We start from the raw sequence: 23,588 nt of genomic DNA, 5'->3' as shown, positions 1-23,588 counted from the left end.
TTTTTTTTTTAAGAAAGAGGGAAAGTGCATGCACATGAATAAGGGAGGGGTAGAGAGAGACAGGGAGAGAATCCCAAGTAGGCTCTGCACTGTCAGCACAGAGCCCAATGTGAGGCTCAAACTCAGGAACTGTGAGATCATGATCTGAGCCAAAATAAAAAATCAGATGCTTAACCGACTGAGCCACCCCGGTGCCCCAGAAAGTGTACTTTAATTGTGACATTTATGATACAGTGAGTGGAGTTGTGGGCAATGGAAGGGAAGATGAAAATCAATCATAGTGGAGGATGTCTTCTGTGGCACTGGACTTAGTTCTGTGTCGTTAGTTTCAGTGTCTTTTAGCCAATGAAGTGTGTGTATATGACAATGTTCATCCAGCCTGTAATAATATCCCACCCCCTCTACCTATCCATCTGTATACTTTTTTTTACTTATTAAGACTTTACTTTTTAAATTATTTTAATGTTTATTTATTTTTGAGAAAGAGAGAGAGAGAGAAAGAGAGAGAGAGAGAGAGAGAATGCAAACAGGGGAGGGGCAGAGAGACAGGAAGACACAGAATCTGAATCAGGCTGCAGGCTCCAGGCTCCAAGCTGTCAGCACAGAGCCCAATGTGGGGCTCAGACCCATGAACCATGAGATCATGACCTGAGCCGAAGTCAGACACTTAATCAACTCAGCCACACAAGCACCACAAGACTTGGCCTTTTTTTTAAACATTCATATGTGAGAGAGCAAGAGAGAGACAGAGTATGAGCAGGGTAGGGACAGAGAGAGAGGGACACACAGAATCTGAAGCAGGTTCCAGGCTCTGCGCTGTCAGCACAGAGCCTTTTGCAGGGCTTGAACTCACAAACCATGAGATCATGACCTGAGCCAAAGTTGGACACTCATCAGACTGAGCCACCCAGGTGCCCCAGACTTTGCTTTTTTAAGACCAGTTTGGGGTTCCCCAAAACATAGAAGGGGAAGGTACAGAAATGTCCCATATACTCCCTGCCCCCACACCCACATAGCCTCTGCCATTATCAACATCCCCCACCAGAGAGGTAAAATTTGTTACTGTAGATGAATGTGTGTTAACACATTAGTGCTCCAAAGTCCATAGTTTGTATGAGGGCTCACTCTTGGTGTTGTATATTCTGTGGGTTTGGACAAATGTATAATGACATGTATCTGTCTTTATGATCTGATATAGATTATTTTCACTCCCTAAGAATTCTGTGTTCTGCTTATTTATCTTTCTTATGTATTTTTTGAAACTTTGTGAAAACATTATTATATCTCTCCCTACAAACGTTGGAAGTTTTGTCTTCTTTCAACAGATTAGGAAATTAAAGTGCAAGCATATTATGCAGTTAGTGATAAGTCTAGGACAAAATCCAGATCTCTTAATTCTAAAATACCATACCCTTTGCTTTGTCCACCAGTGCATAAATGGAAAGTGCATAAATGATTAAATGCCTTTCTTGAAAATGGCCAAGATAAATGGATAGCTTTAGGAGCCCCAGAAATAATTTTGTATATAGCCATCTTTAAAAAATAAATTTGAAAGACGTCCACAGTTGTTGGAAGGAGGGAAGAGATGCCATCACGTGGTATTCATTTGCAGAGATCAGATTTTCCTGAGTCAGAAGGGGGTTAAGAGATCTGCCAAATGCTTGGGAATGGGTTCAAATTATTGCAGAAGTGCAATGGAAAAATATGATTGATTGAGCTCAAGAGTATTTGCCCTATTCTTCACTGGATTGCCTTTCTGCCGTTCTTCCCACTTTATGATTCCCCTTTAAAAACTTGTCTCTTAATTAGGATGATGTGAAACCCTTAACTTGACTTGCCAAACAAAGTAGATACATTAATGAGTGTGTGTTTATTTTTTCATATATTTGTAGTATTATAGCTAAGCTATGCTCTGCTCATTTTTATTCTTCTGTTTGACAGCTATTTAATGTTAGCTGGCCACCAAGAGGGCAGTGAAAAATGAACTAGATCTAGAACCTCAGAGAGATGCAAAGGAAAAAGAAAGGCCCTGCCTTTATGGGGTTCATGGGATGCTGCTCTCTAATGGGACAGGGACTTTGTCTTGCTTCCCTTTGTATCACTTCTGCTCTCTCGTGTAAAATAGGGCCTGACACATGATAAGCCCTCAGTAAATATCTGTTGAACGAATGAACGAACGAATGAATCCACACATGAATTAAAATCTTATACAATGACTGCTACTAGAGTACACACTATGAGAGAATTTAGAGAAAAGCAACAATCAGGGTCAGGTCAGATTATTTGAGGAAAAACTCCTGGAGAGTTTAGTGATATGGCAAGGAGGGATGAAGAAAAATTAGCCTAAAGATAAAAGGAAAGGGGCGCCTGGGTGGCTCAGTGGGTTGAGCGTCCGGCTTCAAATCAAGTCATGATCTCACGGTTTGTGGGTTTGAGCCCCACGTTGGGTTCTGTGCTGACAGCTCAGAGTCTGGAGCCTGCTTTGGATTCTGTGTCTCACTCTCTCTCTCTGACCCTCTCCTGCTCATGCTATCTCTCTCTGTCTCTCAAAAATAAATAAGACACATAAAAATTTTTTTAAAAAGGAAAGAAAAAAAAAGAAAGAGAGAGAAAGAAAGAGAGAAAGAAAGAAAGGATCAGACTAACACAAAGATTAATAGTTTTCAAGGGAGCCCTGGTAGAATTTTAAGGCAGTAGGAAGATAGAACATTGATAAAAGCATATTTTAAGAGCCATATCCAGACTAGACAGGCGGCAGTGTGATTGCTGACTGGAGATGAAATGAAAAGCATCAAGTAGCTTGAGATATGGGTGAGAAAGAAGAGTTCTGGTCTAAAGAAGTGAGAGAGGAGGTGTAGAGGCACCTTGGATATAGTAGGTACCTAGTCAGTACTACTTGAATGGATATGCTAACAGTAGCTTCCTTTGTCCTTAAATAAAGCAGTACCAAAATGTACTTCTTGAGGAAGTATGTTATAACTGTATATAGGATGGACAGATTGTTTGTGTGTGTGTGTGTGTGTGTGTGCACATGCACATGTGCAATGTGTCAGTGGGAGAGGGCAGCTGAGAGTAAGGAGATCTGTTAGGTTATTGTTATAATAATTTAGTTGTGAAATTGGGATTTAAAACTTTGTAGGCTATGAAAATATAAGGACACAAAAGAATATGAGATGTATTCAAATTCACATAGTAACAGACAGTGACAGATTGGGTATGGTGGACAGTGGGAAGAGGGAAGAACAGTAATTTCAAGGTTTTGAGACAGGGAAAAATAGATTAAGTGATAATATTGATTGAACTATTAAAAGGATAGCCTTTTTGGGAAACATGAAAGCAGTCTGGGACACATGAAGTGTTGGAGTGTGAAATCCTGTATTCAGCCAGAAGTCCATGACTAAAGAGAGAATGGTAATATTAAAATGTGAATATAAGCAGTTGTTGAAAGTGTGACATGAATGAAATCTCCAGTAGTGCTCACGTGTAGATCAAGGAATCTCCACTTCAACATTATTGACATTGGGGGCAGATAGTTCTTCACTAGTAGTAGTAGAGGATGCTGTCTTATGAATTGCAAAATGTTCTACCCACATGAAGCCAGTAGTAACCTATCCTGAGCTGTAACAACCAAAAATGTCTCCAGGCATTGGTGAATGACCCCTTGGGGGAAAAAATAGACCCCAGTTAAGAACCATTGGAATAGAGGCAAAAGAATAAAGAACCTTAGATTATACCTTTGTGGTATAGTAGAGGTAGAGATGGGGTTGGAAGGGAAGGTGAGTCTAAAATACCAAGACAGAAAGTAAGAGTGATATAAGGAACCATATTACAAATATATAGAATTAAAGCAAGGGAAAGAGAGCTTTGACAAGTTTTTGAAAACTGGCCTTTAGAAAGAAAACTTGAATGGATGGAATGATTTCTCCTATTCACTGTGTATCCAGAGACAATTTGCTTTATTTTTTAATGTTTTATTTATTTTTGAGAGAAAGAGAGACAGAGACACAGAGAGAGAACAAGTGGGGGAGAGGCAGAGAGAGAGGGAGACACAGAATCCAAAGTAAGCTCCAGGCTCTGAGCTGTCAACACAGAGCCCAACCCGGGGCTTGAACTTATGAACCACAAGATCATGACCTGAGCCGAACTCGGACACTTAAGCAACTAAGCCACCCAGGTGCCCCGAGAATTTGGTTTAAGTGATAGATTTACTTGGCTTCTTCTAGAGGCCCATGGGTACTCATCTCTAGGCCTGAGCCACTGCCTTGGCTCTAGAAACTTTTCAAGTGAACTTTCACTTCCTTGAATACTGAAGACATGGAGAAACAAATCATCTAGGATCCTACGGAGAGTACACACGGTACATGTTCTGTCTTTTGCATGCACATACACACAAACAAAGGCAGAACTTCAACTTCTTTTTTTTTTTTTTTGCCTCCAAGAATGTGCCCGTACAGAACTCTGAGATTTCATTTTGCTTCCTTTCTTAGTTGTTGGTCAATGTTGAAGGGGGAAAGGGGAAGATAAGATCCATAAAATATTTGCAAATTGAAAGACTATTAGAGGGGTGCCTGGGTGGCTCAGTCGGTAAAGCGCCAACATTGGCTCAGGTCAAGATCTCGCAATTTGTGAGTCTGAGCCCTGGGTTGGGCTTTGTGCTGATAGCTTGGAGCCTGGAGCCTGCTTTGGATTCTGTATCTCTGTCTCTCTCTGCTCCTCCCCCACTCATGCTGTCTGTCTGTGTCTTTCTTTCTCTCAAAAATAAACATTAAAAATTTTTTTAAAAGAGAGACTATTAGAGACCATCTGAGAACATCACTCTAGCCTAGTGTTGTTTTTTTTTTTTTTAATTTCTTTAAAACATACTGGTCAATGGTCTCTCCATGTAAAAGAGAAGCCATTTGATACAACTTACCCATCACAGTAGCTTCTGAAGCACTCCACAGAACAATTTGAAAATCAGTCCAGGTTCTGGCATTTTATCTACAAAGGACCAGATAGTAAATAGTTGAAGTTTTGTAGACCATACAGTGTCTTTTGTAACCACACCTGCTCAAGTCTGCCATTCTAGCCAAAGGCATCTATAGCCAGTATGTAAATGAATGGAGATGGAAGGATTTGGACCGCAGCTGACCATTTTCCTTTGCTGATTCCTAGAACCCTCCTAATTTTTTTTTACAAACGGGGATGCTGAGGCTGAAAACAGGGAAAAAGATTACCATCAATAGCAGAGTTAGGACTAGATTCCAAGTTTCCTGATTGCCCCTTTGTTCCTTTACCTTTCATTTGCTGTCAAATAGAAATACCTGGGTTCACCTGGGTGGCTCAGTCAGTTACGTTTGTGAGTTCGAGCCCCACATCATGCTCTGTGCTGACAGCTCAGAGCCTGGAGCCTGTTTCAGATTCTGTGACTTCCTCTTGTTCTCTGTCCCTCCCCTGCTCATGCTCTGTCTCTTTCTCTCTCTCAAAAATAAAAAAATAAACATTTGAAAAATTAAGAAAAAGATATCTGACTCTGTGTGTGTGCGTGTGTGTGTGGGGGGGGAATGCTAAGGCTCTTTTTTTTAAGCAGTACCTTTGACTATAAGAAAAATATTTATTTCTCATTTAGAGAATGGCTACTTAGCACTTGCTTCTAATTTTATCTCCAGTGAATGGCCTTGTTTTACAAAGATATCTGAAGCACTATCATATGAAGTTTTTGAGGCTTAGTTTATATGTTTTCCAATGGGAAAATGACTGTATTTCCAATGTCTTTAAGTTTTTTTCTTAAATTAAGTATAGTTGACATATAATATTAATTTTAGGTGTATAGCATAGTGTTTTAACAATTATGTTCATTATGAAATGCACACCATGGTAAGTGTGTTATAATCTTATTGGCTACATTCTTATGCTGTGCTTTTCACCACCAAGACTTAATATATTTAAGTTTGTACTTTTTAATCTCCTTCACTCATTTTGTCCATCCCTCACGCCCCTACCCTTTAGCAACCTCCAGTTTGTTCTCATATTTATGAGTTGGTTTTTCTCGTTATTGTTATTTATTTGTTTGGTTTGTCTTAAATTAGCATTAATGTGATAATTAGAGTTACAGAAATAATGAGAACCATATCAAGGCCATCTGGCATGAATGTTCAGAGTTGAAAGGACTCAGCATGTGTGACTTGACATTAACTTTAAAAAAAAGAACCACCCTAAGTACTTTTGTACTAGGCCATCTGCTAAGCACTTCATGATTTATCTCATTTGATCTTTATAGAGGTATATCACATTATCATCATCTCCATGCTGTTGATGGATGAATAAATGGAAGGTCAGAGAGATTACGTAGCTTGCCTAAATTTGCATACAAGTGAGTGGGAGAGCTCAGATTTGGCCTCAGATAGTTTGAGGCCAGACTTCATGACCATAACCATTTTACTATGTGGCCTCTCTTTTTACCTAAGAAGGAACCACTGATGTTTCTGATGACATTGGAAGATGAAGTTGAGGACCCAGAATGTCCTAATTAATGATCAAACATTTGAGGAGCTTAGCACAGGAGATAGGTGTACAGAGGTGAGGCAGAAAAGGGGATTTATCACAATGAAGGTAAAAGCAAAGCATATGACAATAGTAGAGGAATTAATAAACCATATAGATCTTTGTTCATTTCTAAATACAGATGAGATCTAGAAAACAGAGTACATAACTTATAATACAACTGGCTTGTTGATTTCATCTCTAGGGTCTAGCATTGGTAGCATCCAAGATTTATCATTCCTTTCATAAGTTATCTATAGATTAAGCATTTGCTGAATGACCATGCTATTTATGGGTGACCTACACTCTTTCTTCTTTTAAAGGGGGTAGAAGGTGAATTATGCCAGTAACCGTGGTCCTGGTACCTTATGTATAATCATCTCAGTAGCAAAGCATAATTGGATTTTTTTCTTGGCCTGCTTTGGGAGAGCTGTCTGACCTGCATCCCTGTCTTTCAGCCAGCTCAGAAAACTCCCTGTGCCTTTATTGCTTTTCCCTTCAAGAGGGTTGGTTCAGTGACTTCTACTGCTAGAGATGCTTTTGCCAAGATATTAAGGTTTCCTTTCTCAAGAAAGGCAGGGTGTGGAGACCTCCACCAGGCCCTGGACTGCTTGTTTTTCAGTTCCCTGAGTTTGCACCGGAGTACTTTACCATCAAGGCAAGAACTGCATGCTAACTTTAATTGCCTTTAAGTATAGCTGCTGTAAGCCTCAGTAATTATAGTTAACATTCTCTGCATTAACACTGCACTGCTCCCCTAGGATTTTCAGAGTGATTCGCAAATAAATGCATTCAACCTGAAATAGCTCGTGAGGATTATGGCACCCAAAATGTGAAGTTAGAGGATATTCACTGCTCCGATTATTCAAAGCTTAGCAAATAGGAAGGCAGAGACATCTATGGCCTAAAGGTCTCGATTGCCCTAGTCATTGTTGTAAAAAATAGTTATGTGTCCCAGGAAAGTGTAAGCTTGCTGAAAGAAAGATAATGGTTGTTGTTTGTTTTATTTCCTAGGAAAAGGTCTAATGGATAAAAAATATCTAGTCTGTGAGGCTAAATTGAAGTAGGTCTTAGAATGAAAGAAAATGTCAAAAAAGTATAGAAGAAAAGCTTTTAAATTATCTTTTCCAAGTCACCTAGGTAAAGTATAATACCACAGGTCTGATAGAAAAATATAAGATAGGTTTTCTGCAACCTAGATAAAATTTGGCGAGTCTAATTTGGTGAGAAGGCATTTATAAGACACGGAGAGTTTGGAACATGTCGTTGCTGTCTGACTAGACAGTAGTGATTTGGACTCATTACCATTAAGTTACCTAGTTTCTGCAAAAGGGAGCCAGGTTGGTCCTGCTGGCTTGCCCCTAGCTAAATGTGCCTGGGCAGTTAGTTCTGGAAGGCTAACTTCTAACATTGCAACTGTCTACCTAGCTAGCTCAAGGGCCTGGGAATTTGTTTAAAAGTTTGAGTTGAGCTGAATTTTTCAATTTTCTCCTCACAAGGTCACCAATAATAGTTCGATTTAGATCTTAAAATGGAAGTATCCCTAATCTCAGCTTCCATGAAAATGGTAATGACTGATGTGAGGCTAGCCTGGCAGAATGTCTGCATTAGAAAGAGTCCGTGGGTTGATTCTAGTAGCAAGAGAGGTACCGCATGAATATGATGACGAGTATAACGTCCTCATTTGCTAACAAGCTGGGAAGCTGCACTTAACTTAGCCCAATCTTCTTAGGTGTTGAGGAGGTATATGCCTTCTTGAAAGAGCCCTAGATCCCCATTGCTCTATTCCAATGGAGCCACGGTTTGGCTTGTAAACTATAAGGGCACAAAGAACTCAAATTCTTAGTGCCAGCGGCGCCTCGGTGACTCAGTCGGTTAAGTGTGTGACATCATCTCAGGTCATGATCTCACGGTTCTTGGGTTTGAGCCCTGCATCGGACTCTGTGCAGACAGCTCAGGGCCTGGAGCCTGCTTTGGATTCTGTGTCTCCCTTTCTCTCTCTGCCCCTTCCCCGCTCACTTTCCGTCCCCTTCTCTCTTAAAAATAAACAAACATTAAAAAATAACGTGAAAAATTCAAATTCTTTGTCCCAACTTGCTTCTGCCTTTGCTTTTCATTATGGTTCCCAGGCTTGTAAAGAGGAAGAATCATTTTTGACTCTTTAAGTTTAGATTTGATTCATTAGTTTGACTCTTTAGATATCTTTAAAGGGCCCAGAATAAAGTTGAGAAATTATAGTCCAGTATTCTCAAAGTCCAGTGTTATCAACTCAGGCTCATGAGTGAGACAGAAATGACAAATAATCTGTGTTCTTTTAATAAACATGTAGTAGGGCAGTGCTAGTCAATGAGGAGATTTAAAACTCTTAATCCATTGCAAGATAACTTCACTTTTGAGAAGCAGAAACTGTCAAAGAGAGCAGCAGTGACTATATTTGGTAATTACAAAGACCACAGACTCCAAAAAGACAGTTCTGGCTTCCTTGTACCTTCAGTACCTGTTCTTTGTCACTTGGAGAGTAACACCTATATAAGGGACAGGCGATGGATTGCCTTTCCATACCAAATTAAAGTTTTTTTCCTTGGAGAGCCCCCCATTTTATTTTTTTTAGCATTTGTTTATTGTAATGACCAAAATAAGACATCCCTTCCCCCAGAATATTCCAGTTTAGAGTGAAGAAAAGCAGAAATGAGGACCTTCCTAGAAGGATTATCATTTTATTTATTTTTTATAATTTTTTGTTTTATTTATTTTTGAGAAAGAGATTGTGAGTGGGAGAAAGGCAGAGAGAGAGAGAGAGAGAGAGAGATAGAGAGAGAGAGAGAGAATTGGAAGGAGGCTCCAGACTCTGAGCTGTTAGCACAGAGCCCGATGCGGAGCTCGAACTCAAGAGCTGTGAGATCATGACCTGAGCTGAAGTCGGACTCTTAACCAACTGAGCCACCCAGGCACCCCAAGGATTATCATTTTAATTATCTTCAAAGCTTGCTATCTAAGAGAGATCCTACTGATGGAAATAGGTCTGGGAAAGGCATAGAGATGGCGAAAGAAGAAAATGTTTAAAAAGGCAGGGGGGCTCCTAATTCCTCTTCCCCATCACATTCTTTGTATGATAAGTAAAAGGCAGTGTACTACTCATCATGAGGGACCTTTATGGCATTCATTGGTTTTTGGAGCTTGTCAGAAAGACATCTAAACACAAGTCTGGATTTGGGGGCAGCATAACCGACTCTGTTGTTCTCTTTTGTGCCATCTCACAACTCTCCCAACCTGGAATTTCAGTTGAAAAAGAAGCAAGTGTATGTAGATAAGGTCGAGAAGATGCAGCAAGCCCTCGTACAGCTCCAGGCGGCGTGTGAAAAACGCGAGCAGTTGGAGCATCGTCTTCGGACCCGGCTAGAGAGGGAACTGGAATCACTCAGAATTCAGCAGGTACGGAGAACATAAAATGAGATCGCTCCTTATTGGTTATTTTTCATTTGGTGTCGGACATGAAGATAAAAACCACACTTGTGCTCATCTTTAGTTTTTTTTTTTTTTTGCCCCACTTGATCTTACCCCAGACTACCTCCTAATTGTGATCAGCTTCCTTAGCCTCCTAGCCCAGTAAAATCCTTAATGCCTGTTGTCTTGCACCTTTTATTTTCATACGAACAGTAGACCCTCTAAGAAGTGAAGATGCAGTGGGAAGGGTTGGTAAACAAACAAACAAAAAAAGGGAAGATGCTGTACAAGTAGACTCCAGACATTTTAGAATTAGCTCCGGTCTTTAGAATCATCCGGCCATATCCCTCCTCATTTTCAGATGGGAGAAAATCAAGACCCAGAAAAGGTTGCTCGAGTCACTTAAGACCACACAACAAGTTAAGGGCAAGGTAGGGATCCAATCCTAGGTGGTTAATGTCCATTTCTAGTTTGTGCCATGCTGGCAGGCAGGAGTAGTGATTTTTCAGCCACCCACCCACTTTCTGAGCGGCATGACTATTTGATACGGCAAGCTGCTTTCCTGATCAAAAGAGTCTCTTGTTCAACCCCAAGATAGAAAGTGCTGTTGCCTTGGGAAGAAATCTGAATTTCCCTTGCTTCTGGATCAGAATCCAAACTGAAGTGGCTCAGGCAGTCATGCTCTCCAAGAATAGGGGCTCTTCAAATGGGACTCGGTCACCATGGTTCTCTCACTAACCCTGGGGGTCTCGGCATCTCCCCAACCAGCGCCAGGGCAACCCTCAGCCTGCCAACGTTTCAGAACACAGTGCCACTGCACTGATGGAGTTACTTCGTGAGAAGGAGGAGAGGATCCTGGCCCTGGAAGCCGATATGACGAAGTGGGAGCAGAAGTATTTGGAGGAGAATGTGATGAGACATTTCGCTCTAGATGCCGCTGCAACTGTAGCTGCGCAGAGGTAAGTGGCTGGCTTCTGGAATCCCTGGTGGAGGGCGTGGGTGGTGGGTGGAACAGAAAGGTGACTGGGTAAAAGATTGTTCCGGGTGTTTTTTGCTTTTTTTCCTATAGTGCTCTTTGTTCCCCTCCCCAGTGCCTACTCAAGTGTGTTTCCTTTTACCTGGTTAAACACAGACTGTTTAGGAATTTAGGTCAGGAATTTGAAAATGAACGTTAACTTAATGAACCTACTGGAATCATAGTTCAGCTTTCATCAGGAGCCAGGACAATGGCAGACAGGGTCAGCTGAACATTCGCCCGCCTCCTTCACCAGTGCCATGACTTCTTTCAGCCACATGTGTTGGTTTCTTTGTTTAGCCCCCGGACAGGAGTGAGAGCCTCTCCGGAGAAATGCCACTCAGAACCTAAATGTCACTCAGGAGTGGCTGCTGCCATTTGATAGCTCTGGCTCACCCAAGGTATGCCAGAGGCTGTGCCGAACATGGATCCATCCCTGCCCTTTGAGAAGGTCTATATTTGAAGGCTGCATTCTCCGTGTCCTTAAGTTCATCACATGTAAACAGTCACATTCCACTTGGCAAGGGAGAGAAAGTTGCAGAAGGATTTTTTTTTTAATTTTTGCCTCTTCCATGTCCCCTTTTCATGTGAAAACATTAAATATTGGTCTTTGGAGGAAACAGTGCTCTTGTCCAATTTGTCTGTCCCACTGCTGTTCATAATCATCAGTTGGAAAAGAAAGAGAGAAACAACAAAAACTAAATTCGAGTCCGGAGATGGCCTGGGTTGTTGGAGAGACTGATAGAGCCTTGGCCCCCAGTTGGGTATCTAAGGGAGGCCAAAGCATATTGCACCCATAGAAGCTTTACCCAGGAGGTTATTAAAAACCATGGTGTTGTTTCGAACATTCTCCTAAAGGTGAACTGGTGGAATCTGGAAATGCTTGCCAGAGTCTAGGCTGTGATGTGGGGGTGGGGGGGTATACATTTATTTGTGGGTCCTTCTCATGCCAAATAAGAAGGAAGTCAGTGCTTCGACCTAGGCTAGTGATCTGCACATGTATTTCCAATTCTTCAGGAAGATGTCTTACTGTTTCTCTAACACACTCTGCCTGCCTCCAAGTACATGGAGAATCGATAACTTAAATGGATTGAAATCACCTGTGCCTTGATTTTGAAGTCATCATGGGCTTATTCATCCCTGTCTTCGTTTTCGGAGAACAGTGTGCTCAGCACATGCCAGGGCAATAACTGAGTGCAAGGAAGCCCCCGCTGTGCTAGAAGATGGTCGGCAAGTTTGTAGGCAGATCAGAAGCAGAATTAAGTGTAATTTTAGCTGCTCCCTCCCAAGAAAACACCTGTGCCCAAGTGCTTATTCAAAGGTTATTCAGGAAACTCTAACACTGAAAAGGAGATGAAGGGTGATTTTGTCATCTTTGGGCAGGAACTGAGAAAGATCTAGCTCATAAAGGTATGCAGTGTGAGAAAATGTTGGAAAGCCAACATTCTTGATGCTGGGAAGTTCGTGGCTAAAACCGACTTCAGAATAGACTTCAGGTCAGGAAATGCAAGAAAGCTAGGAGGTTGTCACTGGGGTCCTTGTATAAAGAAACTACTCCCTTCCTTCCTTCCTGGAAAGTTTTGATATTGGGGGAACCCACTTTCGGATAGATTTCTTCCCAGAGGCTGTTGCCTTCCATAAAGTAGATTTAATTTAAGCCACATTTGTTTAAATCACCAGGTAGAAAGTTTCCATGTAATCACTGTTTTTGGTTAAATGTGCACGCTTATTATCTAATATGATAAAAAGCAGCCAGTTTCCACCTGGCCAGAAACACCTTATGTTAGTTCCTTGGGCAAACAAGGGACTGTTTTGGGACTGTATGCTTTTCTGCACACCTATTACTCCGGCTCACAGGAGAGATTGAGAGACTATGTTCACATTCTTGCAAAATGAGAGAGGTAGACTAGGTAATTCCTCCAGACCCTTCTATTTCTAGAATTATACTATTTTTTTTTTCAGAGATAGTGCCTCTTATGCTCAGCCACAGAGATTTGTTTCCTTTTCATCTTTTCTTAATGAGATTTCCAATTTGGAAGGTGACATTCAGAAAATTTTATTTCAGAACCTATGAGCTCTTTTGCCTTCCCTTCCAACATCTTTTGCCCTTTCTTTTTTGTCCAGTGGTTTCATTCAGCCCTAACAGTTTGACCAAGGTTCTGCTTTTTGCCTCTTTCTGTGGTAAAGGTTTTATATTCTATTTTCCTTCTAAGTAATCTCTAAAGAAGTGAAAGAGAAGGAAATGGTTTCTAACTCTATAACTTAAATCCCTAAATCTAGTGCAACATTTTAATGACCTGCTTGACTTCTGTATTCTGCTAGTATCTCTGACTTCATACATTCCCAGTGTAATCGTTTATGGGTAAATAACAGGTTGCACATTTAGGAAATGTTGCTTGGGTGGTATCAGTGGTAGTTGTAGAATTTTTTCAATTAAGGTATTGTTTACATATTTCAAAACACCTATTTTATGTGAATGGTTTGATGCATGTTGGCAGTTACATACAATAATGTAGTCACCACCACAATCAAGATAGAGGGTGCATTCTAAAGTGCCCTTGTACCCCTTTAGCTTGACCCCTTCCTCCCCCACCTGACACTAGACAATAATCAGTTTGTTTTTTGTCATTATATTTTGCCTTTTCTAGAATGTTGTACAAAAGGAGTCATGTAGTATTTACTCTTTCTGTTGATTTCTGTCACTTGGCATAATTGAGATTCATACAAGTTGATGCATGTATCAATAGTTTATTCCTTTTGATTGCTGAGTACTGTTTCATAGGCTGGGTGTACCACCATAGTCTATCCATTCACTTGATGACGGATATTTGGCTTGTTTCAGATCTTTGGCCATTGTGAATAATAAACTACATATTTAAAAAAAAATTTTTAATGTTTATTTAATTTTGAGAGACAGAGCATAAGTGGGGAAGGGACAGAGGAAGAGAGGTGGACACAGAACCAAAGCAGGCTCTAGTCTCTGAACTGTCAGCACAGAGCCAGACGCGGAGCTGGAACCCGAACCGTGAGGTTATGACCTGAGCCAAAGCCAAATGCTTAACTGATTGAGCCACCCAGGTGCCCCTAAAGTACAGATTTTAATATAGTAATAGAGAACAGGCTTTTCTCCTGTGAGAAGACCTATTAGGTGATCTGTTTATACCCCCGTTAGCACTTCGATTCTACAAAGCACCACTTCTCAGAGGAACAGCTGTCAAGGCAAGAAAGCATAGGTAGTGTTTTCTGTATAAGATACTCTAAGTACTTTATAGTTATTGCCTTTCCTCACAATAAGTCTTTGAGATAAGTACTCTTATCTATTCTATGTGTGAGGAAACTGAAGCACAGACAGGTTAAATAATTTCCCCAAGATCACACACAGCTACTAAGAAGAACTGGGATTGAAAATGACACTTTGACACCTTCACCACTAGACTCTGCTGCCTTCCAGATATGATGATCTCAAGATGGTAATTAAGGATTATTAACTGTTTAAGATTTACTGTTTGAGGCTTATTATTTATTCACTGAAAAGTATGATAATTAATCACAATAATATGGCCCATATTATAACTTCCATATTATTGTGTTCCTAGAGATTCTTTAGATGCTTAATTTACATAAGAGAAATTATTACTGAGTAGTTTGGTCTAGAAGAATAGATTTGACAACGCAGACTGCAGCTCACAAATGGTGAATTTATTTCTGAATCGCAGCAAAAGGATAAAAAGATAATTGGGGCACCTGGGTCGCTCAGTTGGTTAAGTGTCTGACTCTTGATTTCTGCTCAGGCCATGATCTCATGGTCCTGAGATTGAGCCCTGCATGGGGCTCTGTGCTGGGCATGGAGCCTGCTTAAGATTGCCTCTCTCCATCTCCCTCTGCCCCTCCCCCATGCGTGCGTGCGTGCGTGCATGCCTGCTCACACACACACACTCTTTCTGTCTCAAAAAAAAAAAAAAAAAAAGATAACAAACCCAATCAGCCATGTAATTTACTAGTTTGCATTTCCTGTATCCGGTCATTAACCTTCCTCAAACATGCAGTGTGTTGTTTTTATTTTGGATGATGTCAATCTGGGAAAGAAGGAAAGGAAGGGAAAGCGGGAGATAGAAGCTGGTCACACACATTATACTTGCCTACCTATTCCTTCCTTATAGGCTTTTCTCAGTTTCTGTTCTCAGCTTTTTCTCATTCTGCATTCTGTCTTAGCTGTCTTGTTCTCTACTACAGCTTCAAATAGTAAGTCTGACATCCCTTAGGTTAAAGTTAGAATTGTCAACAACTTGTTGGATATTGTCAAATGGCTATTCATAAGATGTGTTAACTCTGATGTAACTAAAACCAAAATCCATTATCATGTTTTCCCAAAAATCTCTCCTTATATTCCTATCATAGAAAATGAGCAGTATGCCATCTTTTCTAGCCTTTTGAAGTAGAAACACCAAAGCTCTTATTCATTATTTGCTCTCTCCAACACCCACACTTAAATAGTCTCCAGGTTGTAGCATTTGTGCCTCCTATGGCCTGTTTGCGTTCCCCTTCTTATTGTGTTGGTTCATGATTTCAGTATCTCTTGCTGGGATTATTACAGTGACCATTCTCACTGGTTTGCCCAAGTCCACTGTATTGTTCCCCTAACCCTCCATCACATTTCAACCAGAGATAATGTTATCTTTTTTTTTAATGTTTTATTTATTTTTGATACAGAGAGAGACAGAGCATGAGAGGGGGAGGAGCAGAGAGGGGAGACACAGAACCGGAAGCAGGCTCCAGGCTCTGAGCTAGCTGTCAGCACAGAGCCTGACACTGGGCTCGAACCCACGAATGTGAGATCTGACCTGAGCCGAAATCGGAGGCTTAACCGACTGAGCCACCCAGGCGCCCCTAATGTTATCTTTTTAAAACATAGCTTGGATCGTTGCACTCCCCTCAAAAAGCTCTAATAACTTTTAGTGCATATGGGAATAAAGTTCACACTCACCTCTGTAACAATTAATTACTTGCCCTTATATTTTCTTTTCTTGCAAGTTCCCTGCAGTCAGGGACTAGTCCAATGCATGTCTAGCCACTTTTTTAGCATCACAGTAAGTTCAACCACAGGTCAAGTAACTCAACCACTCATGGTCAAGTTCACCTATTAAATAAACAAAGGATGCTACTGATAGGAAAAAATGGATTCGAAGTTTAAAAGTTGAAAACTCTAGATATTTTAATTAGGATATCATGGGTGACATTCTGGAAAGTGATGTAAGCAATGTGATGAGGATAATTTCATCAGACAGTGGAAGGAGAGATGACTGGTGGGATAGTTGCCAGAAATCATTTACTTAAGAATTTAGATGTAGGGGCACCTGGGTGGCTCCATCAGTTGACTGTCCAACTTCAGCTTTGATCATGATCTCACGGTTTACAAGACGGAGCCCTGCATTGGGCTGTCTGCTGTCAGCGTGGAGCCCACTTTAGATCCTCTGTTCTCCTCTCTCTCTGCATTTCCCCTGCTCATGGTCTCTCTCCCTCTCAAAAATAAATACATATTTCAGGGATGCCTGGGTGGCTCATCAGTTAAGTGCCTGATTCTTGGTTTCAGCTCAGGTCATAAAGTTCACACACACCTCTGTAACAATTACACCTCTGTCACCGCTGTAACAACTCACAGTTTGTGAGTTGGAGCCCCATATCAGGCTCTGTGCTGACAGTGTGGAGCTTACTTGGGACTCTCTCTCTGCCCCTCCCCTGCTTGTGCTGTCTCTGTCTCTCAATTTACTCAAAATAAGTAAATAAACCCTATAAAAATTAAAAAAATTAAAAAAAAACATTAAAATAAAAGTAAAGAAACATTAAAGAAACATTAAAGAAAATGAATTTGGATGTAGGATGTCAAAATCAGGGATCTACAGTTTGGGGTTTTCAGATTATGTTCTCAAGCTCAGCATCTCTCTCCTGATGTGCTTAAGGATAGTCTTCGTGTCTTCGAAGTTAGGTCAAGTTGCTTTTTCAAACACTGATTGCATGCTTTTGCCTGAGCCACTGGCTAAGTAGCCTCAGTCTTCTAGAAGGAAGATTGATGTTGAAAGCTACCCTGGCAGCTCTGGAGGAATTCACTAAGTGCTCCACATTTTCAGGCTCCATTCCTGAGGAGTTCACAGTGTCCATATCAATTAGCTGGCAGGGCTCTGAGTCCCCAAAATGGTCTTTATGTGGTGAAAGTGGCAGTGAGCCACTACTGGCTCCCCCAGTGACAAACTGTATGCTTATGTCCCCAGTATCCATAGACACCACACACTCTTCAGAGAGGCCTGGCTCTGAAGCAGCCATTGCATGGCAGCTGTGCACTGTAGGAGCTGCCTCTAGGATTCTACCTAGAGCTGGAATTCCTTCAAGTCATACCTTCTTGTATGTTACTCTCCTTCTACCCATACTTTTCTCTCTTGGAACATTTTTTAAAGTTTATTTATTTATTTTGAGAGAAACAGAGACAGCGTAAGTAGGGGAGGGACAGAGAGAGAGAGAGAGAGAGAGAGAGAGAGAGAGAGAGAGAGAATCCCAAGTAGACTCCACACCATCAGTGCAGAGCCTGATGGGGGGCTTGAACTCAGGAAACTGTGAGATCGTGACCTGAGCAGAAACTGAGAGTTGAGCCCTTAACCAACTGAGCCACCCAGGTGCCCCTACCCATACTTTTCTCTCTAATAACAGATAACTTTGTTGAGTGTTTTTACTGTGCCTGGCATCTGTTACATGCATACTTTTATTTGAGACCTCCAAAATGCCATGAGATGCAGGTATAATTATGACTTCTGCCTTCTGTATGACTAGACCGAGGTCTAGAGCACTAAACTGCCTTCCTGAGCTCATAAGAGTTTGTTCGTGGCAGGGCACTTGGGAAAGTGGCATTGGACCGTCATGGGTCTATAGTCAGAGCCCGTGCTCTGAACATTACACAATGCCATTTCCCCTTGGATATTTCAGAACACAAGTGCTATTCCTGGTAGGACTATAAGCAAGAGAATTCACTAGAGCAAGTGTAGAATCCTGAGAGGCTAAAATATTTTCAATTTAGCAATTGATGTGAGCCATTGTAAGCCCTTCTTCTTTTTGCTCTCCAGTTTATTTCACCATTCAAATAAATTGCATATCAAGTGTAAGCATTTTGGGAAACAGTAGTTTTGTAGGAATTCACCAAAATGCCCTAACTTTAATACCCACTTTGTGCGTCTTCAGTCTCCTGCCCTTTCACTCCCATCTGCATTGGTCACAGTCTCTTAGCTAAGAGACCATAGCTAGCAGCCAGAGAAAATTCTCCCACAGCTCCCCATTCTCATAGGAAGTATAATGAAGTGCCAGTTCATTGTTTTCTCAGTCTATTGTTGGCTTTTCCTTTAAGACCAATATAATTACATCAATATTCTTCCTAATCCCTTTTTCTTTCCCTCCAACCTACTCAAGATCCAGGTTTTTTTCATTCCTTTCACTTTTTTTCTACCACTAGTTCCAAATGAACTAAACAAAGAGGCATGAGCTCACTTATCAGGATGATACAGGATTCCCGTGTATCTTTGACTTGAGCTGTTTAAATATCAGCCTTGCCCTGCCCCCTCCCCCTCCCCCTCCCTTTCCTCCTCTCCTTCTCCTCCTCCTTCCCCTCCTTCTCCTTTCTCTTTCTCTCTTGCACACACACACACACACACACACACACACACACACACACACCCTTTATTCCTTATTAATTAGTATTTGAGTTAATGGCCTGAGACACTTTCAAGTGAAACATGATGGCACCCCATGCAGTTGAGACTCTGGCAAGAGAACAGTCACGTAGCTGGGGGGAGAGACTCCTAGATTTGGCACTAGAATGTTTCTGATAATAGGTTAGATAGGATTTAAGTGGCACTGACTCAAAGGCCATGCTTCTTACTCAGCTCATATGCCCAGTCTGACCTTTACTGGTACTGTCTCTATAGTTTGTTCCTAGCACTGAGGTGTCGTTGCTGCTATACATCTGTAGCAGTAGCTATTTAGTACATTCTTGGACTTTCATCAAAGTCTAGCCTTTCCCCCTTCATATCTGTAATGAGAATAAAGTGAAAATCTATAATATCTTATGTGTAATATAAATCATCATATAAAGTAAACACATGAAGATCTTCCTATAACCTGTCCATAATCTAAACACTTGAAGGGACTCTCTTCCAGGAGGTGTTGGGAAGATATCTGTCTAGTTCTGAAGGCAAGCCTGTGTACCTATGACAGAATCCCCTCACTGATTTTTGCCCCTGTATCTGTGCCAAAATTCTCTTCTAGCTAGCTCTAAATGCTGAACCTTCCCATCTTTGAGGTTCTTTTCAGTAAGTCATCCAGAAACCAGCCATTCCTAATGAGTTTGGCTGTAGCTTACTGCTTTCCAGCAATACCTTTGACATGGGAAGGAGATGATAGGATTCATTGATTTTGCTGCCTTATCATCATGACTGTCCTTTTCCTTCTCAGGGATACAACAGTCATCAGCCACTCTCCTAACACCAGCTATGACACAGCTCTGGAAGCTCGCATCCAGAAAGAGGAGGAAGAGATCTTGATGGCCAACAAGCGTTGCCTTGACATGGAGGGCAGGTAAAATATCAATCTGGACCCCAGTGGATCTGAGAAGAAAGTATAGAGACCAGATAGGTCAGTAGGAAAGGACAGGCATCTTCATTCACAACTGAGAAACTTGATAATGCAGACTCCCCCTGCCAGCCTGTTAACTTGAGTTTGAAATGCAATGACCTTTACCTTGCTTTCCCCATTGGCCTTGGTAATTGCCTTCCATCTTCCCTCTACCAGAACTATATTGTCGGTATTTGTACTCTGGGGTATTCTTTCTAGCACTGGACTTCAACACTGTGATGTAGCAGAGTGCACAGTAAAAGAATATCCATTTACACTTGGAGGTAGGGTGCCTAATATGTCATATAAACTCAGGATCATTTACTTATTAAGTGAAACTGCAGCGCATTCAAAGACGTCCTCATCTTCTCACTAAATACATCATTCCATTGACTCAGATTCTTCACTATAGCACCCACAACATCCATTTACTCTCTTACATACAGCCTTTTTTCCCACCAGGACCTTGCTCTGGCTTCCTGAGGTTTAGGCAACAACTCCTGGATGTTCTGCTAGATCCACTGGGGTGTGGAGAAAGGCGTTTTTAAAAATACAGCACACCTCCCCTTGCTTTTCAATGCTGAAAGGACTAAACCACTCCTCAGTTGTAAAGATAATGGAAACTCGAGTCCATGCAGGCAGTGAGACCAAAACATGGAGGTGGCGACGAGGTTTTTATATGTTCTTTGTCTTTGGCTCCTAGGATTAAGACGCTTCATGCTCAAATTATTGAGAAGGATGCCATGATCAAAGTGCTCCAGCAGCGTTCCCGGAAGGAGCCAAGTAAGACAGAGCAGCTGTCATCCATGCGACCAGCGAAGTCTCTGATGTCCATTTCCAATGCCGGGTCAGGCCTGCTCTCTCATTCTTCCACCCTGACTGGCACCCCCATTATGGAAGAGAAGCGAGATGACAAGAGCTGGAAGGGGAGCCTAGGTAATGACAGCAGATAAGGAAGAATAAAGTGACATGTTTAGATATGTGCCCATTCAGCAAGGAAAAAGAGTGATGGTCCAGATTCTAGAGAGGAAGATATACCAGGTTGAGTATCAGTCCTCCTGAGAGGCTAGCTGCATATTCAGGGGCTCCTTCATACTCTGATGTCTCACTGACAGAGCAGTGGTTGAAGCCAAAGCCTTAGGAGATAAGAATTCTGAGTTCTGTTTAGGTGGGAAAGAAGACAACTTCAGTTTACCCTAGAAAATTCTCAGACAAGGCCTTTCCGATGCCAGACCTTTTGTCTTTGTCCAAAGCCCATATGACCTTCATGTCAGTCAGAAGTTCAGAATTCCAGACTTCTCTCTGTTCTCTCCTCCCATATAATACAAGGACTCAGTGTTCTAATTAAGCTAAATGGAGCTGGGTGGCAGGTTTTTGTTATCAGAATGTTCTGAGATGAGAACTGAATGTACTTTTTCATTCCATTTCTGTTCATTCCTTCCCCTCTAATCAAAACCCCAGAAACACTGTGGATACCTCCAGGCACATTTTTAGAGCCTGAGGAAGCGAGCTTTGTATTTTAATTTTAGGTCTTTGCATTGCTTCTAATACCTTCCTTGGTCCTCTGTAGTTTGCAATGTCCTTTGGATAGAATAGGCATTTTGGGGACCCCGGTCTTGATGAGAACCTTAGGTTACACAATTATCATCTCACTCATCAGTGATCACAGATCAGGATCGTTTCCCCAATCCGTCCCAGCTGCCTGGTGGTGGATGACATGGGTTATAAGTGGAGCCTAGTAGAAGTCTTTGCAAGCCCAGTAGAAATTAATCACCACTGGAAAAGTAAATCAAAACAGATCCGCGGGGCACTTAAAGGTTTAATACTCTGTGCTGGGTTGGAGAATGAGGACCAGAAGGGACATGTCTGCTGAACCGATTCCTGGGTTCCTCGGAGGCGCAAGTAGAAACTCGCGTCCCTTTTGTGCTTCTCCTGAACCTCCTGCTCAGAGGAAGAGGTAACCTGATGTCTGCATTTGAAGAGCAAGTACTTTTCTGACCCCTTTCCTTCTTCCCTTTGTAGGTATCCTCCTGGGTGGGGACTACCGCGCAGAGTCGGTGCCCTCCACACCCTCGCCTGTGCCGCCCTCCACTCCCCTGCTCTCCGCTCACTCCAAGACGGGCAGTCGGGATTGCAGCACCCAGACGGAACGGGGCACGGAACCGAACAAAACCGCAGCTGTTGCTCCAATCTCTGTCCCCGCGCCAGTCGCTACTGCCGCCACCTCTGCCGCCATCAGTGCCAACGCTACCACCACCACCACCACCATGGTAGCTGCTGCTCCACTTGCTGTCGCTGCTGCTGCTCCTCAGGCTGCTGCCGCCTCCGCTGCCCCATCTCCAGCAACCGCTGCTGCTGCTGCTGCTCTGGCGGCTGCCATTTCTCCAGCTGCTGCTGCTCAGGTTCCAGCCGCTGCCTCTGCTGCCGCCGCCACCGCCGCTGCTGCTGCTGCTGTCGCGCCTCCTGCTGCTGTTCAGGTTGCTCCAGCTGCTCCGGCTCCAGTTCCAGCTGCGGCTCCGACTGCGGTTCCGGCTCCAACAGTGTCTCCAGCTTCTGCTCCGGCTCAGACTCAGGTACCAGCTCCATCTCCAACTGCGGCTGCTACGCCGGCTCCAGCTCCAACTTCAGCTCTGGGTCAGGCTGAGGTTTCTGCAAGTCCAGCTGCCGGCTCTGGACCACGTCGTTTGTCTATACCAAGTCCGACCTGCAATCCAGATAAGACAGGTAATAATCCTCCATATGGGGTAGCCTTGGGTTCTACCCTCTATTATGGATTGGTTGTTGGTACCCTGCTCTGTAACCACAGCCGGTCATTTGGCCAGAGTCGTTCAGGTTCTAAAGGGGATTGGTCATAAGCGATGGGTGCAGAGTCCTTAAATGACTTCTTGGGAGACTAGGATGGGAACAGGGGTGCGTCAAGGTGGTTCTTCCTTCCAGTAGCTGTATACACTCAGGTGAACAAGGGAAGATGGTGCCAGGCAAGTCTCCCTTTGCCAGTGGATTCATGGCTCGAAAGAGGTCTATTTCTAGAAATCTGAGTCTTTACCTGATCTCTAAGTGGTTTCTAACCCCCTGTTTCCATTTAGATGGCCCTGTTTTCCACTCCAATACTCTGGAAAGAAAAGCTCCCATTCAGATCCTGGGACAAGAGTCTGATGCAGAGATGGTGGAATATCTCATCTAAATGGCCTATTCAAGAGCTGCAGTTTATCAGCAAGAGTGCTTTTAACTATTTTTCCCTTTTGTTTGTTCTTATTTTGAGGGTGAGGACAAGGGGTGGGGGGGATGTTTTTTAAAGGGACTTTTTACTGAAACAATATAGTACTTAAGTAATACCATACAAACTCCAGTCTATTCTGGTACAAACTCAGAGAGTACCTCTAATGACAGATTAATCAGAATGTGCTCTAAAGTTTATTATTTGGATTTATACAAATACATGGACTGTTAATAGCTGGATATACATGAATGTTTTCAACAGGCATGATTTTGTTTAGCATTTACATATTCCAGATCATTTTCATTGAAGAGCACAGTATGTTTGGGAGACCGTGCGTAACATGTAGATTTCAGAAGTAGGAAGCCGGAGAGAATTTGCACATGTGCTGTTTTGTATACTTACTTACCATCTAGGCAGCAACCAGAGAGGGAGCTCTCATCTCGGGCTCATGAAAGGAAATAGTTTTAGGAGCTGTGTAAGCGGAAGAAAAGGCAGGGGATATTGGGGTGTGGAAGGGTGCTGGAGCTAATTTTCCCTCCCAATTTCCCAGCTACCCTGTGTCATGAGATTGTGTTTATCTTCATTTCAGTGGTGCTTTGGAAGTGGATTCTTTTGGTTCCCTCGCAGAGGTTCATACATTCATATATATACTCTGGAGTAATTTATGCATTTGGATAATTAATATATTGCTTTCAGATGCTAAGAGAGTAAATTAGCTGTGTGCTGCACAACTTCCTC

The 23,588-nt window shown here is 42.2% G+C and overlaps 1 protein-coding gene across 1 annotated transcript in view; it reads left to right on the top strand.

The window, feature by feature from the left end:
* Nucleotides 1-22,863, top strand: part of AMOT (angiomotin) — a 46,702-nt gene extending 23,839 nt beyond the window's left edge. The window contains exons 7-12 of the mRNA XM_029930328.1: nucleotides 9,805-9,954; nucleotides 10,735-10,925; nucleotides 19,472-19,594; nucleotides 20,334-20,566; nucleotides 21,653-22,354; nucleotides 22,717-22,863. Of these exons, the coding sequence (XP_029786188.1) occupies nucleotides 9,805-9,954; nucleotides 10,735-10,925; nucleotides 19,472-19,594; nucleotides 20,334-20,566; nucleotides 21,653-22,354; nucleotides 22,717-22,814 (1,497 nt within the window). The 3' untranslated portion in view covers nucleotides 22,815-22,863. The remainder of the gene's footprint in view (nucleotides 1-9,804; nucleotides 9,955-10,734; nucleotides 10,926-19,471; nucleotides 19,595-20,333; nucleotides 20,567-21,652; nucleotides 22,355-22,716) is intronic.
* The last annotated feature ends 725 nt before the right edge of the window (nucleotides 22,864-23,588 follow it).

The sequence above is a fragment of the Suricata suricatta genome, chromosome X (genome assembly GCF_006229205.1).
Source record: "Suricata suricatta isolate VVHF042 chromosome X, meerkat_22Aug2017_6uvM2_HiC, whole genome shotgun sequence".
In the NCBI taxonomy this organism is placed as follows: Eukaryota; Metazoa; Chordata; class Mammalia; order Carnivora; family Herpestidae; genus Suricata; species Suricata suricatta.
This window is presented reverse-complemented; position numbering and strand designations above follow the sequence as displayed.